Raw genomic sequence first — 15195 nt, 5'->3', positions numbered from 1 at the left:
GTGTTGAGATCTAGACTGGGGCTGGAGTCCATACTAGGGGCCAAGTCAGAGTGGTGTCTGAGGGGCTTGAGGATAACTAAAGATATCCAAGACTTTGAAGAGCTAACCCCGGTTTCCACCCTTACTGCATCTCTTACAGCTTCATCCCAAGTGAAAGCTAAAGCCCTGTCAGCATCTCCAACAGTACTTGACTTGGTACCAGAGATAGTGGTTCAGATTTTTCTTAAACTTGGGCTTGCTGAGAAGAACCTCTAATCAACCTGCCTACACAAACTCTGTCTTGGAACTCGAGGGGTTTAAACTCTTTTTGTAATGAACCCATGAAATGTTATGTGTTTGGATCTTTTGACATCATTTTGCTCCAGGAATCCTGGGTGAGATTGGCCTTTGAGATAAATGGGTTTTCTTCTTATTGCCAGTTAGCGAGTGGATCAGGGGTGGGACGACCTGTTGGGGGACTACATATTTTATGCAGAAATTCGATCTGTGATGATTCAGTCCTAATTTCTGAGGAGTTTCTGGGTATCATGATTGTTAGAGCGGAGTTGAAGCACAAAAATGGCACCCAGGGATGGTTGCTAGCAAATATTTACTGGAATCCTGCCCTAATGCCTCTTATTGCGTTTACTCAGGACTTGCGGGAACTATTAATCCTGGCAAGAGCCCGCTTCCCAACGGATGACATAATTATCATGGGCGACTTTAATTATTATTGTCTTGGAATTCTTCCCATGATAAGAAGAAAGGGCAATCGAAAGATACTGGATGGTAATGTTTGGAGCCAGTTCATGGAGGATTAGGTTCTCATGGCTCTCAATGGAAATGTGTGCAGTGATATCCCTTCTGCTCTGACTTGGAGAAAGGGAACGCTTCACTCAGTCATTGATTACGTATTTGTCTCCAGGGGTTTGTTTGAGAGCTGTAACAATTTCAAAATCACAGAGGGTGGTCTCAGTGATCTTGATATGTTGGAGGCATCTTTTAGGCTAGCACTGAAGTATAGGACCAGTGGCTCGTCCCAGAAGTTAGCCCTCAATTCGGCAGGTAACAGACTTGTAAAATTCAGTAAAGGGGGGACAGACTGTGAATCATAACTTACTGAATTATGCTAAAAATCTTTCCGATCCAGAGTTATCCCTACAATGTGTTCCTGAACATTTTGTGGAATTACTCTGGAAACTTAATCCTCCTAGCACTCATTTTGATCTACAAGGCTTGGTAAAAAGAGAGAGGAGAAACTGTTGAGAATCACTAAAATAAATTGTGAGAACAATGCAATCCAACGAAGGGACCAGGCCAGAGAGACTAACGACTCATTTAACTCCTGCTCCCGGACTCGACAATTTCGACCCCTGCAGGAAGTCTTCAAAAGGGGCTTGAGCCCCAACCCTTTCTCTAGACTCCTTTGCAGTCCACATAGCCCTGCTGCTGCAGGTGATGTTTGTTCCAGCATACCCCCTGTTTTTTAAAAATCTTTTTAAGTACATTTTTTAAAAAAACCTTGGTATAATTTTTCCCCTCTCCCCTGAGGTGTGCCTTGTTTTTTCCTTGCTACAGTCACTCCCACTGTTGGTGAGTTCGCTCCTGATTTTGTGCTCTGACTCAGCTGGTTCCTTCTTCTCTGGCTTGTTGTTCTTGCCCGGGATAAACTGCGCTACTAGAGGTTGTTGCTGCTGTAGTTGGCACTACTGGGAACAATTGTGGAGGCCAAGTTTGTTGTGGGGATTCTTTCCAAGTTCTTTAATAGATTGTGAGGCTTGAAAAGAGTAAAACATTGCACTCCGGTGCATTCTGGGAATTTATTTCTTTAGTTGACTTTTCTTTCTTCTGTTTGGTGCAAGGGCTGCTGGCTGCTATATTTCCTGGATTTAGTACTGGATTCTCAACATCGCTGATCAGAGACACCAGATGAGGTTTCTAGGTACAGATAAAGGGACAGTGGTGCCAATAGCCTTGTCTGTTTTCAGGGACTGTGGTCCTTCTCAACTCTCCCACTCCACCACTGTGACAACTTGCCACACATCCCCTTTAGAACCTACTCAGATCCTCCCCACCTCTGCTTACCAATATCAGGTTGGGACGCACACCATGCAAAATCTCTCCCCTCAAGTTCCTGCTCTTCATCTTCAATTGTATCAATGGGCATCTTCCCCAGTACCTTGCTAACTGCATCTGTAAATTCTTCTCTCCAGATGTCTGTACTAGTCCCTCAACCTTTATCTCTGGACCCTTCGTCCCAGCCCCCGTGCCTCCATGCCTCAAACTCCTTCCAATCATTCTCCCGTCTTATCCCACTCCACTGGAATGACTCCTCCCCCCACCCCAGCATCAAACTATACCACCCAATCAGTGGAAATGCTTAAAACCAGACTCAAAGTCCACTTACTAGCCAGTGACGGAGAATGTACCTCTCAGTAACTGACCCCTAACCTGCCACCCCGATAATGTCGCTAATATTGTAAATGTTATATTGTTTCAATGTTGAATATTGCACTCAGCACTTTGGTTATCCTGTGTTATCCTGTGTATATCTGTTCTCTTGTTTTTGTCCCTGGTCCATATCTGATTTTATGACCCCTCCGCAATCACCTGGTGTTCGCTCCGTCAATTATAACTGCATAGTGTAAAGGCCCTCCACGCAGGGTTCACGTTTGGTGTCTGTAAACTGATCCTACGTTGGTCTTTTCTTGTCGAAATGACCTTTTTATTGCTCAACAAATACAAATAGACTACTTGGTGAGTTGGGCATTTGCTTTGGGCCGATTAAACTGTTAAATGGTGTTAAAATCTCTTTTTCTGGCAATTCAAACATTGGGATTCTGGCAACACTATGGACCTCATTACGAGTCTTGTGGTAGCTGTAACATTCATGTCCGTTTATGTACTAGCATTGGTACTGCGCCACTATATTCATATGTTCCGAGTAAATCACTAGAAATGGCAGCAGTGACTGACTATGCCCTTCAGAAAATTGATGGAACCCCATCCTCCTTTGGGAACCCATGATAGGGAATAGCCACCATGTTTGATGTGTGGATTTGCCTGATTGCAAGTTGCTGTAACAGTTAACAATTTCTGGAATCCTGCCCAACTCCTAAGTAGGCCGTATGCATCCAATTTGATTTATATATGTAATTTTTTCCATACTGAAGGAAGCATTGTGTGTCTGTAGAGGGCATGTGTGTGTAGTGGGATTGTTGCTATGTTGTTTGAAGTGTTTGTTTAACGCCATTTGTTTTGAATATTTGATCGTTGGCATTTGGTGGCGATTGTCCCATGTATTTCAGCTTCTATGTATCTTGTTTTGTGAATTACATGTGCTTTAACGTTGATCATCCGTGTTTCCGGTTTTATTGCGCGCAGAAACTTGTTTTAATTCGCTCACGCGAGTGATGCAAAGTGACGGTGTTTTATTAATTAATGCATTTCATGTGCGGATGTTTTCCAGGGCAGAGATTCCGAGAGAACCGCTGCATCTACAGTTTACGGACTCATTTTTGAGAAATGCGCAGTGGTGAGTTCAGTGTTTTGATAATGTGCTGCTTTATTTGCATTTCTTAAATTTCTGCTTTTCTATCTTTTTTTGGTGCTAAAACCGTGGGTTTTAGTGAAATTAGAGCTGCACGCCATCTCACAGAATACACATATAACCCCACGGGCCTATTAGCTCGCCTCAATCCATGTCATTGGCTATTTAAAGTGAATATTGAGGTAGTCCTTTAATGTAAGCTTCAGGACACATGCTTCCACTCAGCATAGCATGGTAATTGTGTAAAACATTAGTGATGCGTGTAAGCGCTTTGCAGTCTGTCCCTACATATTCCTCCCTAAATCATCCATGCTTAATACTCATAGTTTTTCTTCGCTGAGAACCTTCTCATTTTAGTTACAGCTGATGCTGTTTATTCATGCTTGAGTAACTGTAAGCGCTTGTCAGATGTGACAGGAACCCGCCCCATATATTAAAGTCCCTAACTGGATTTTACGATGTATGTTATGAAAGACATTATCCATTTTGCCGAACACTACATAATATGGGACCTGGACAAGAATTAATGCTTTTTTACTATCCAATTATTTCTAAATCACAAATCCACAACAGTTCCATTATGCCTTCTCCTTTCTTTGCAATGATGCCCAAAGATGGGATTCCTGTAATTTCTAGCATTATAGCCCACCGTCGAGATTGATCGGATTATCACATGCCAGCATTGGAACTGGCCTGGCAGTGGGACAAGACTTGGCACTGCAGTAGGTGCTAGCCAGAGGGATAGCATTCGGAGTTTGTTTCGTCTGGATCCGTGATGTGAAACTTGGGGTGGGCTACCAAGAGCTGCAGAACCAGGAAGGGGATTGCCACTTGCAAGCCACCATGGCACTCCATGGCATTTGGGTAGTCCAAGAAGGTGAAGTCTTGAATCGAGACAGCAGTGTTCAGGAGGCATTGTTTGTTTTCATTCTGAGGCTGGCTACAGGCATGTCTCTGCTGGCATTACCCTCTCATAGGTTGCCATCAGCGAGTGACATGACCTATCCTGCACTGCTCAAGTGACTACATTACAGTAATTGTATTTATTGATATTTGTATAGTGCTTTCGCTAAAGCGCTGAACATGGAATGGAACGGTACAAGCCATTTAGGGCATTGATGGAGTAACACAAAAAATTAAAGTACAAGGCTCGGAGTCAGATAGAGCTGACAGAAGATGGGGTTTTAGTCAAGTCTGATAGATATGGTAGGTAGTAGAAGAGAGGATAACCAAAGGCAAAGAATTGCAGTGAAAAGGGGGTCTACACAGTGGTGGAAATGGAAAAAATGTAAAGGGGATCCCACAAGGGTTGTGGTGGGGGTGGAGTTTGGAAGTAGGGTTGGAGTGCTGAGGGGGTGGAGTTCTGAGGAGGCGGGCTAGCAGTTGAACTCCACTCAAAGGAAATGTTCAAAATAATATTTAAAAAATGTTGCAATATCTTTCATGCTGCTTCTTTCCAAACTCCACATTGTACATCAATTCGACTTTAAATCACGTCCATGGCAGTGGTGCACCCAAATACTGTTGGTAATACAGAGCTTTTTAGTACATTAAGGGATCCATAGACACGTTCTACAGTAGAAGGCTACCAAGGTAGCTCAGTCAGTTGAGATATCGTTGCTGAGATGTTATATATTCAAAACTGGTTGTTAATCGTATGACTTTTTTACAATTCCTTATAAAAAAAGCAAGTGCTATAAAATGTGTTTGGCCAGGGGATGGGTTGGGCTGGTCGCTTGCATATATTCAGGGCAGAGGTGGGGGTATTTCTGCCGCTGTAGTGGAAATCAAAAGTTGGCACCCATGAACCCACAGTTTAATTTCCTAAAAACTGCTGTCAGCACAACATAAGAATTTATTTGTGATTAACCAGTTTGTCAAGCATATAACATCTTTCTAAATATAACCTGTGATAAAAAACAAAGGGGCACACAAATAACAGATTGACAAAAAAAATGAATGCAAGCAGCATTTTTCAGTTTGGAAATTACTTTTGTTTTTCTATGGAAGTGTGAAATGCACATTTGGAAAACAATAGTGTGCCCAGCATGTAGAAAGCCTGCGTTCAACAGTGATGCCCCCTGTTATGTTCATGGCCCATTGATTCCTGTGGTGTCCCTTTCAGTCCAGAAGAAAGAAACAGGCTGAGCGAATGGAGCTTGCAGACACGCGAATGACGGCCGGCGAAAGGAACACAGCGCAGGTTAGGTCACCAAGTTCCCAGCTTCCCTTGGTGAAGATGGGGGCTCGGTATACCCTGGCCAGGGCTAAGGCTGGCTTGGTCAGAGATCTGGCCAGACATCTGTTGCCAGATCTCAGACTCGGCAAGAGCCGGCCAATTGGCCAGCACTGGGTCAATAGATAGAAAGAAATGTGTGGGAGGAGGCACATGCTGGTTTGGGGACAACAAGACGTAAAGTTGATTTGGAGCAGAGATATTGAGGTGGGAGAACAAGTAGATTAGGGACAAAAGATAAGTGGGAGCAAGGCCGTAAAGGAATTTAAAGACAATAGATAGAAAATTAAACAAAAGCAGCGATTCAAAGAGTAGAATAGTAGCAGATGACAATGAGGAAGCAATTCAGGCCCGAGGAGGAAGACCGGGGAGGAGACAAATAGTTGTAAAGTGGAGACGAATGAAGAGAGCAGAACAATAGTCAGTCCTAGAACAGATTAGGGCAGGTATTAGAAGTTTAGAAGAAGAGAACCCCTGTTTAGAAGGACTTATATGCATAAAGTGTGAGGACATCCAATTTTGGATGGCATAAAGACAGGCTGAGACATGAGTATGAAGAGTTTCAGAAAAGGAGAAAAAGATTCGGAAATCAGTATAGAAGTAACAGGATAAGTCAAAATACGAAATCTGAGAAGAAAGGGGAATCCTATAAAGAGGAAAACCAGAGGGGACCGAGGACCGATCCGTGGGGAACTCGGTATGGAAAAGAGCAGGGGAAGAAAGATGGCCAGCTCAAGACCAAGAGTATGAGCGACCACAAAGGTACAGTGACAACACTTAATATTGTTTCTGTAGCTTACTCAACTTCACAGCTTTGATACTGGAATGGAGGCGACATTTGAGAATCCATGTGAATGCAAATTGACTCTGGTGATTTCTGTATTCAAATTAACATTCCCTTTTAATGTAACTTTTAATTTGAGATTTATTTGACCAATAATTGGAGCATTGGTCTTTTTAACACAGAATATTTCAGGCTATTTCTACCCTTTCCCATGTTCTAGAAATGCTAGAAAAATCTATAAAAATATCTCCTTCTTGTGACTTAGTTTTAATAGCATCTAAACGAAAATCTATCAAGTCTCAGAGAAATATTATGAAGCAAAAATATCCAGTGGATAATAACTTTTAAACCTCTCCCTGTTTTTAAACAGGATATCTTATCTCTATAGTTGAAATCAAGAAATACTGAAAGGTTTTAATTAACACTGCATGACCTATTGAAGCTAATGAAAGATTGCACTTATCTTGTTAGGCAAACAGAAGCTTAGGTAACCACGTTAGGCACATTCTTTCAAAGAAAATTAGAACAATAAATATATTCACAAGTTCGGATGTAAACCTATTTCAGTTGATCTTTGTTCAAAGCATCTAAATAGTCTCTCTTGAAAAGAATAGATCAACTAAAGTACTCCTATTAACAATTGTTGGCCACAATCCCATCTTCTCATAGATGATTTGACGGGCTAGATAACTTGCACTTGAACCTGCATGATTGTATGGTGTTGCAGGTTTGAAAGTTCCTGATATCAATCTTATGTTCAATTATTCAGTCTTTTGTCTATCTACTAGTTTGACCAATTTTGCAAGGTTATTTAAGATTTAAATAATCTGACTTTTTTGGCAAGTACAAAAATCTGTTACTTCGATGATTATTCCTGTCAACCGATTAAGTTTTTGGTGGTTTTTGTACATTTTTCAAATTGTATCCCTAATGTTAAAAGCCTATTGTCATTGATTGTACCACTGTCTGGATGGAATCCAGATCACTAGTTATTCTCTTGGAAAATTGGGGATGCATGGATGAAACGTACAATAATATATTTCAATCTGTATTTTTACGATTTATTATACGTTTGATTTGAGTTGATGAATTGTCCATATTCATCTCCAGATAGTAAACGTAGTTTGGAACTTCTGTAAGTGTAACAATGCCCCCAAAATCCATCCAATGGAACAAAATAACTCAAAATGCCCAAATTGGGCCATGGGTTATACAACGGAAAACTACAATATTTTCATAATTACAAAAAATAACATTTAGTAAAATCATAACATTGTCATGGGCTTCTATAATCGGCACCCTATACATTGGACTCTACCACTGGCTAATCCACTATCTCTAAAACCACCCAAGTCCAACCCGTTAACATCATCACCATGACCATAATCAACATGCTGTTTCATTGGGTAACTGGTTTCATGACAACAGTGATAAAACATATTCCTACCATTGATTGGCACCCCTTACGATGACCTTGGATGTTGCATCCCTTGAAACAACCCAATTGGCAATTCATGTGAATGGAAAGATCAAAACTTGGCTCCAGGAAAGAACAAATACCCCATCTCACCTCCCACGCTCGGGCCCCAATGATCCCAGACTTTTCCCTCAACTTGGATAGCTCATTCTCCAAGTTTAGGTAAGTGTTGAAGGTCCTAGCCCATGTGTGGACAGTAGGCAACGTCGTGCAAGATTTCTTATGTCGTATGAAACCCTCTATGACCGGCAGTGGCTGAGTCATGGGCCTGGTTCAACATCAGGCTTTGGAATGAGGTAGGTACCACCCACTAGTCACAGCCAGATAGGGCTTTCCTTACCAACAAACCGTCTTGAACCCGGAACATCTTGGAAAACCTCATCAATAGCCAGAGATCGTCTTTACTGGCATAAAATGACTGTTAGAGTAAAGCTTACGGGGACCTCAATGTGTCTATCAAATTTCGCAATGATCAGGTCCTCTTTCTGTGCAGTGATCAAATCTGCATCTGGGGTATCTTTACTACACTGGGATGTTGAGAGTTCGCTGTTAGCCCGAGTTTGTGACCTGGTGATGGCTGCCACTTGGATTTCACCCAGCGGTGATTCCGTTTCTGTGATATCCCTGTGCAGAACTCCGGTTTTAGCCAGCTGGTCAGCCGGGTCATTCCCAGTATTCTCTAGCCCCTCTATCTTGGAATGACCTCTTATCATCTTCCAATAGATGGTCATCTCGTTGGAAGTCACCAGAATGTAGATTGGATCAGTTTGGCATGCTTTAGGAGTTTGTTCTTGGCACAAAGCATGCCTCGATTCTTCCAGTTAATCAGGTGCGCCACAAACCCATTCCCGACGTAATCGGAGTCAGTAATTATGACCGCTTCATTTAGTTGGTGGCGCACTGCAGTGAGGATGGCTTGACAAATCGCCATCAACTCTGCAACCTTACTACTTTGCAGTCCTTTTTTTATAACAAGCAGAGGGTTCTGAGGTATCATTCACCCAGGCATTCCCACTACCAGCCACCAGTTATTTTTCCCCATTGCTATCAACCTGGTAGTAGCACCCATCCACATAAACTGTGGGTATCCTCAGACATGCGTCTTCTTCATAGACCTTGTGTGCGGAGGTTAAGTATGCCTCCATGTTGTTGTTGGTCATTAGACTTTCATCCTTGAGACAGTTTGCTTAAGCACCCTTATGCAAGTCTGCCAAACCTTGCGCTAGGGGACTCTCCTTGTTTTGGCCATATCTGACCTCCACAGTAAAGCCTTGCATAGAAAGAATCCAGGAAGTAATTCTGGAATTACTATTGTTCCCTGTCCGGATTCTGTCACTTTGTAGATATTGCAAGGTTTGATGAGGAGTTTGAATGAAGTGCTCCCCCTGTACGAATGGGCGGTCATTTTTCAGTGCCCACACCATTGCCAGGAGTGCATTTTCAGTCATTGCATTTTTCCTCCTTGGAGGAAGAGCATGAGACTCTTAATATCAGGGTCGTGGATTTGTGCCCCACGTTGGGTGCCAAAAAAATAAAAAAAGGACAAAGTCTTGCTCGCATATGAGATGACTTTGTTGACCTTGTCATGCTTTTGGTACAATACCGCTGTTAGGTAAGTATCTGAGAACCCAGTCCCTTGTTCTTTATGGGTTAAGCCAAACAAGGAGCCTGGGAAAGGCTTCTTTTCAGTCGTTTGACTGCCTCGGATAGTTCCGGACCCAACTCCCACTTGACTCTGGCCTTTAATAAATGGACCAAGGGTTGAGTGACCTGTGCATAGTCTTCAATGAACTTGTGACTATAATTAGTGAGTCCAAGAAGGCTTCTTAATTCTCGCAGAGTGGTAGGGTCTTTTAATTTCAATAAGGCTTCCACCTTCTTCGCCTGGGTATTCAGACCCTCCGGGGTGATCTTGTGCCCTAAGAAGTTCACTCAATTCTTACACCACTGTGCCTTCTGAAAGGACTGTGTTGCTCCGGCTTTTTGCAACTGGTTTAGAACATGGCAGATTTCTGCTATGTTACTCCACAATTGAGCTCTTGATCAAAGCATCATTGTATCAAAGGGGGTTCGCGTCCACGTGTACTGCTGACCCTCAAAGGTAAAGGCAAGCATGTACTGGTCTTCCCTACTCATATGTGCTGTCCAGTAACCGTCGGTCAGGTCAATGGCGCTATACACCTTTGACCCTTGGATCTGGGCCAGTCCCTGATCGATGTAGGGAAAGGGCCATCTTGACATGTGGACCTGTATGTTCAACTCCCTCCGGTCTGCTCATAGTCTCCATTGGCCGTTTGGTTTAAGGATCCCCAGTACCGGGCTTTTGAAGGTACTGTGGATCACACAATTTTTATGTCCAGATCTGCAGTCCCTTCGATGGAAATATCATGCCAGTCAACAGGTTGGAGATGTGTGGGAAGTGGTGTGAGTGGAATTTGGTGGCCCTCCCCCCGTCCTGAGTTTAGTTGGACAGGAGGGTGGCTTGGGATCCAGTATCCACTAGAGCTGATAAAACGCTCACCATGCACCTTAACCGATGCATAAAATCATCCTTCTTTCTCCTACAAGGTGCAAAAAATGTGTGAGTTATTTGACAAGCACGGTGGTCATTTTCTAAATATTGAACTCCGACAATGTGTGATCTTGGGCAGTTTTCTGTGTCAGAGCTTGGGAATCTGTAAAAAAGAACTTTGGAACTCGCAATGGGTGTTGGGAAATCCTCTTTTTTTCCCAGCTTCTTGTCTGTCCCTAGTTACCTGGCAACAGTTCTCAGAACCTGTTTGGAGAAAGGACACCACCTCTGTTTCACTTCTGTTTGGCTCACATTTTTGGAGTTGAATAGCTTCTGGTTCGGTCTCCACTCGAGGTCTTTTGGGACCCATTTTTCTTTGGGAGGGATTCCCCCATTTTTGAAAGAGAAGGTTTGTTTACCTGAATCCTCCATGTATTCTTCTTTTTCAAAGGGGATAATCCGGAGTTCCTTCACAATGTGGTTTCTTCTTTGGCCTCTCCTACTTACCTTTTGCTCTGTGGGTTCTAACATTTTAGGGGTAGAAGATACTCTTTCAGGCTGAGAGGTTTTTAGGGGTTCTGTTTGAGTGAGAAAGGAATGTTCCTCAAGGGCTTGGTATCTCCCCTTCACCCAGGCCCCCTCCTCCATAACCTGTGGTTTGTCAGAGGTTCCACCCATCATTTCCCCCCCCCGGGGCATCAGGGAATTCTGGGTTAGGTTGAGAGTTGGGCTGAGCCCCCGGCATGCACTCCAGATCATTGTTCAGTTGCTGGACCTGTCGCTCCAGTTGCGAGATCTTGTGTGGGTGGGTGAGAGGTCTCAAGTCATACCTCTGCTGCTCCTGAAAGGGGTAACTGTCCCTTCCGCCGGAGTAGCTCAGGTACTGGAAACCCCTGCCCCATAATTTTTCATCCTGAATCCCTCTTCTCCTGGGTTCAGGGATCTATTGTCCTGGAACTGGGGAGAGAAAGGATTGCTTTGGAATTTCTAGTTTGGGGGATATCTGGGGAAAAGTTCAGATTGGGAGGTGGAGTGATAATTCTCTCCTGAGGGATGTTTGGCGGGAAGTTTCTGGGCACCGTACTTACCCGATTTGTTCCCCCCGGTCCGGGGGAGTGTATACATACCCCAGGATTGGTTTAGTACCCTTGTACATAGGGCTTATATAGGTGGTCGGGTCAGAGGGATCATTGTTCTGGGCCCCCGACTTACTACCATTTGATATGTCTGGGTTGGAGGGTCCCTTCTGCTTTCCATTTTGCTTGTTGGCAGGGGGGTTACTTTTAGACCCCCGGCCCATCTCCAGATCCAGTAGTGGTGTCATGTTTACCTCTGCCACCTTTGAAGCAGCAGGGGTGTTTGATGGTTTAGAGGTTTTGCTGGTATCTTTACTCTCAGCAGGCGTTTGGACCTCATAAATCCCAACCTTCAAGCATGGCTTATTCTCCTCCCACTATGGCTGCCTGCGATTCCAAGGGAACCCCCCCATAGGTATCTGTGGCCTGAACAAACATTCATCAGATATTCTCATAATCTTGCCCACGAGGGTAGCCACGTTAACAAAATGCGTACCCCATAGTGAAAAACTGTTGGCTCGAACAGCGTTCCTCACAGAGCTATTTGTCCTGTAAATGCCATGATAAATTTGCCCCTGTTTAAATAATGTATTCCTGGAATTGAACACACTATGCCTTCATCAGTGTCATATTTAGCTTCGTCATTGAAGCTTTGTCCAGTATATTAACTGGTGTCTGTCTTGAATACAGCAATGGGACAAACATATCACACTCTCCTACAGAGACTGCCAATTTTTCAGTAAAATGGAACTCTACTTGTAGCTCCAGAGAACCCTTGAGCATTCATGGCAGTGCCCAATAACGAAAATGTTCCCTCTTTTATACATGAGCAAGTTGCCTCTGTCTACCAAAAAAGAAAAAGATTTGCCTCCTATGGTAATGTCAACCCTCAGTTCCTCTTGAGGATTGGGCGTCGCTGATAGTACTGAACACATCAAGTCACCTTGTGAGCTGTCCTGTTGTGGGTACATACTTATTCCCATGCCTGTAAAAGGATTCCCTCCCATGACAGCGACACCCCCTACTCTAGGATTCAATAGCTGTCCTGTGTTTGTGCTCCGTTGTATATGCATGGGTACATTCTGTGACTGCCCTTGCAGCGGATTCAATGGTGCTTGCTGTGATTGCAAAGCCTGTTGTATTTGCGGTACCTGTGCTTAATTCACTGTATGATCATGGGCAAACCCGTCCCTGTTTTGTGGGCTATATGCTGGAGGATAAACTGTTCACCCCTGCTCCCTGTCTTGAGAATTGCCCATTTTGCACATACCCTTGGCTCCCACATGTTCGCACAATGTGCCATGTCATTCCACATGTCCAACATATAAGAGGGAATCTCCTAGCTTGCTCTCCCTCCATGCTTTGACTATCATTTTGCATATTCTGAAACCCCCCTTGGTTACTCTGAAAGCCTTCCTGATTATTATGAAAGCCTCCTCTTCCGCAGAAGACTCCTGCCTCTCTGCAAAAATCTGTTCCCTCCTTGGCCTGACTGCTGTTAGTTATTCACCTGCGGCATACCTGATACTGGCTGTGATCTTGGCCCTTCTCCACTGGTCCGCATTGCCCCTTCAATAATATATTTTCGACAGTTTCTTCTCCACTAACTTAGCTTATTCGATTTTCCTAACATCATCTTTCTTTCAATTTTTCTCTTGCAACAATCGGCAATGGTGCGCGATGGTCTGCTGGATTTCTGGCCATGGCTTTGCTTCCATAACCAACCTGCTTCTTGAGCTGTCTCTGTATCTTGTCTGGCAATCCCTGACATAGTATATGACAGAATACAGATATGGATTTCCCCCACGACTCTCGAGTTTCCAAAGACCACTGCTATTAAAAATTCAGAATGTAAGCAAGCTGATCTTAACCTTCCTGCATTTTTCATGCCATTATAGCTCCTATATCTGACGTATCAGGATATTTTACTCTAAGCGCTTTCCAGGCTGCCGCTCTAAATTATTAAACAGCACCCCATTGTGCGCTGTGTTCTGTGCTGTGACACTCACGTATTCTACTCTCGTCCAAATGTCATCAGCCCTTTCCCCAAGGATAGCTGCTACAAGACCCTTAATGTCCCCTATAGCTAATGTGTTTCCTCCTGTCATTTGTTCTAATTCATAGATCCATTTCCCGGCACCTGAAGTCAAACTTGGGAGATTACACCTTAGAGTATCCTTATCCATCTGGGGCTATGGAATATACTGTGGTCTGGCCCCTCCTTCGCAATAGTCTCCCATCGTCTGCCTGTTCATAGCAGGGACAATGATTCCTGGCGGCCCGTCACATGATGATGTCACAGCTAACGTGGTCCTTTCCTCTACGGGTGCCTAGGACGGCTGCCCCGGACACTAATTACAGGCTTCCACAATGCTACTTCACCCCGTACTTGAAGCTGCCTGCCCACCACTCGATTACGATGGGCGCAGTTGGGGCCTCTCCTCCTCATCTGGTACGACGCAGATGCGGCTGATCATCACACTGCAGGCTTCTTCTACTCGTCACCACTCGAAGGCACACAGGGTACGCGGGGAGAAAGTTATATGTGTATTTATTTCAGAATATTCATTATACAAAAGGGATATGAACGGAGCGGCAGAAACGTCTGTGTTATTCTTCTACAACCGCCAGCTTCTTCACACTTCCCGTTCCAGCCACAACGTTCATATTCCAGAACCGTATCCAAGAACGCCAGCTGCAACATACTACACATCACGTCTTGTGATGTCATCAGAGGTCAAGGGTCATGGGATGTCACTTCCGCTACACCTGGCATTTTGGTGAAATTACATCCCTGGTAACACAATATAATACACATTATTAGTACAATATCTAAATGTCTTTCTCCAGTCCTGGGTGAGGCCCCTTCCACAGGAATCAAAGTTCACTCCAAAAATATTCAACAAAAGAAAATACAAGTTTTAAACCAGCTCCTGATGCTTCCAAGTAAAAGGAAAAGTTCAACAAACAAAAATCCTGCATGAATGATCCCCTTCCAACTTCCAGAAAAGAAATGGCACCAATGGTAATTCTGGTTATGTGAAACTGTCTCTTCTCCAAATAGTTTGCCACAGTTCAAAAGAAGGTGTAATATTCCCTAAAGTCAATCATACACCATTCTTTAGGACTTCTTTAGTTAGTATGTTACTGGTTCATACCACTTCAAGGTTACATCTGCTGACAACTTAGTATACCACTTCAGTTAAGCATTACTACCATAGCTCAGTACTTTGAATTGTTCAACAAGATGCACTTCAACCTCTTCAGGTAGGCAAGGCACTCTTTCTTTTTAATGACTTTCTCAAAAAGGGGCAGCTTCATTGCCTCGCCTGTCGTCTGCCACCTTATCAACTTGCTTCTGCTCATAAAACTCACTTCCCTCTAACTTTAACAGTCTTTGGCACCACAGTTTATAATATTCTTCACACTCATTCATTTCCCCTTCGCCAGCTTTGCTCACACCCATCTGCCAGTTATCCACCCAAGCAATCACCCAGAGACTCAGGTGCCACTCTCTCAGCTTCAGGTGACACAGGTACACTTGTATCTTAGGCTACTTGACTCTTAACAACTTCACAGTG

General features: G+C 43.7%; 1 protein-coding gene across 2 annotated transcripts in view; it reads left to right on the top strand.

Annotated features, from left to right (window-relative positions):
• Positions 1–15195, top strand: part of EVC2 (EvC ciliary complex subunit 2) — a 1020434-nt gene that overhangs the window by 155469 nt on the left and 849770 nt on the right. For both annotated transcript variants that reach the window (XM_069631972.1, XM_069631971.1), the window contains exon 4: positions 3449–3514. In XM_069631972.1, the coding sequence (XP_069488073.1) occupies positions 3449–3514 (66 nt within the window). The remainder of the gene's footprint in view (positions 1–3448; positions 3515–15195) is intronic.

Source organism: Ambystoma mexicanum, chromosome 6q (assembly GCF_040938575.1).
Source record: "Ambystoma mexicanum isolate Mex_15411 chromosome 6q, UKY_AmexF1_1, whole genome shotgun sequence".
NCBI lineage: Eukaryota > Metazoa > Chordata > Amphibia > Caudata > Ambystomatidae > Ambystoma > Ambystoma mexicanum.
The sequence above is the reverse complement of the archived record's forward strand: the minus strand, read 5'-3'. Positions and strand labels throughout refer to the sequence as shown.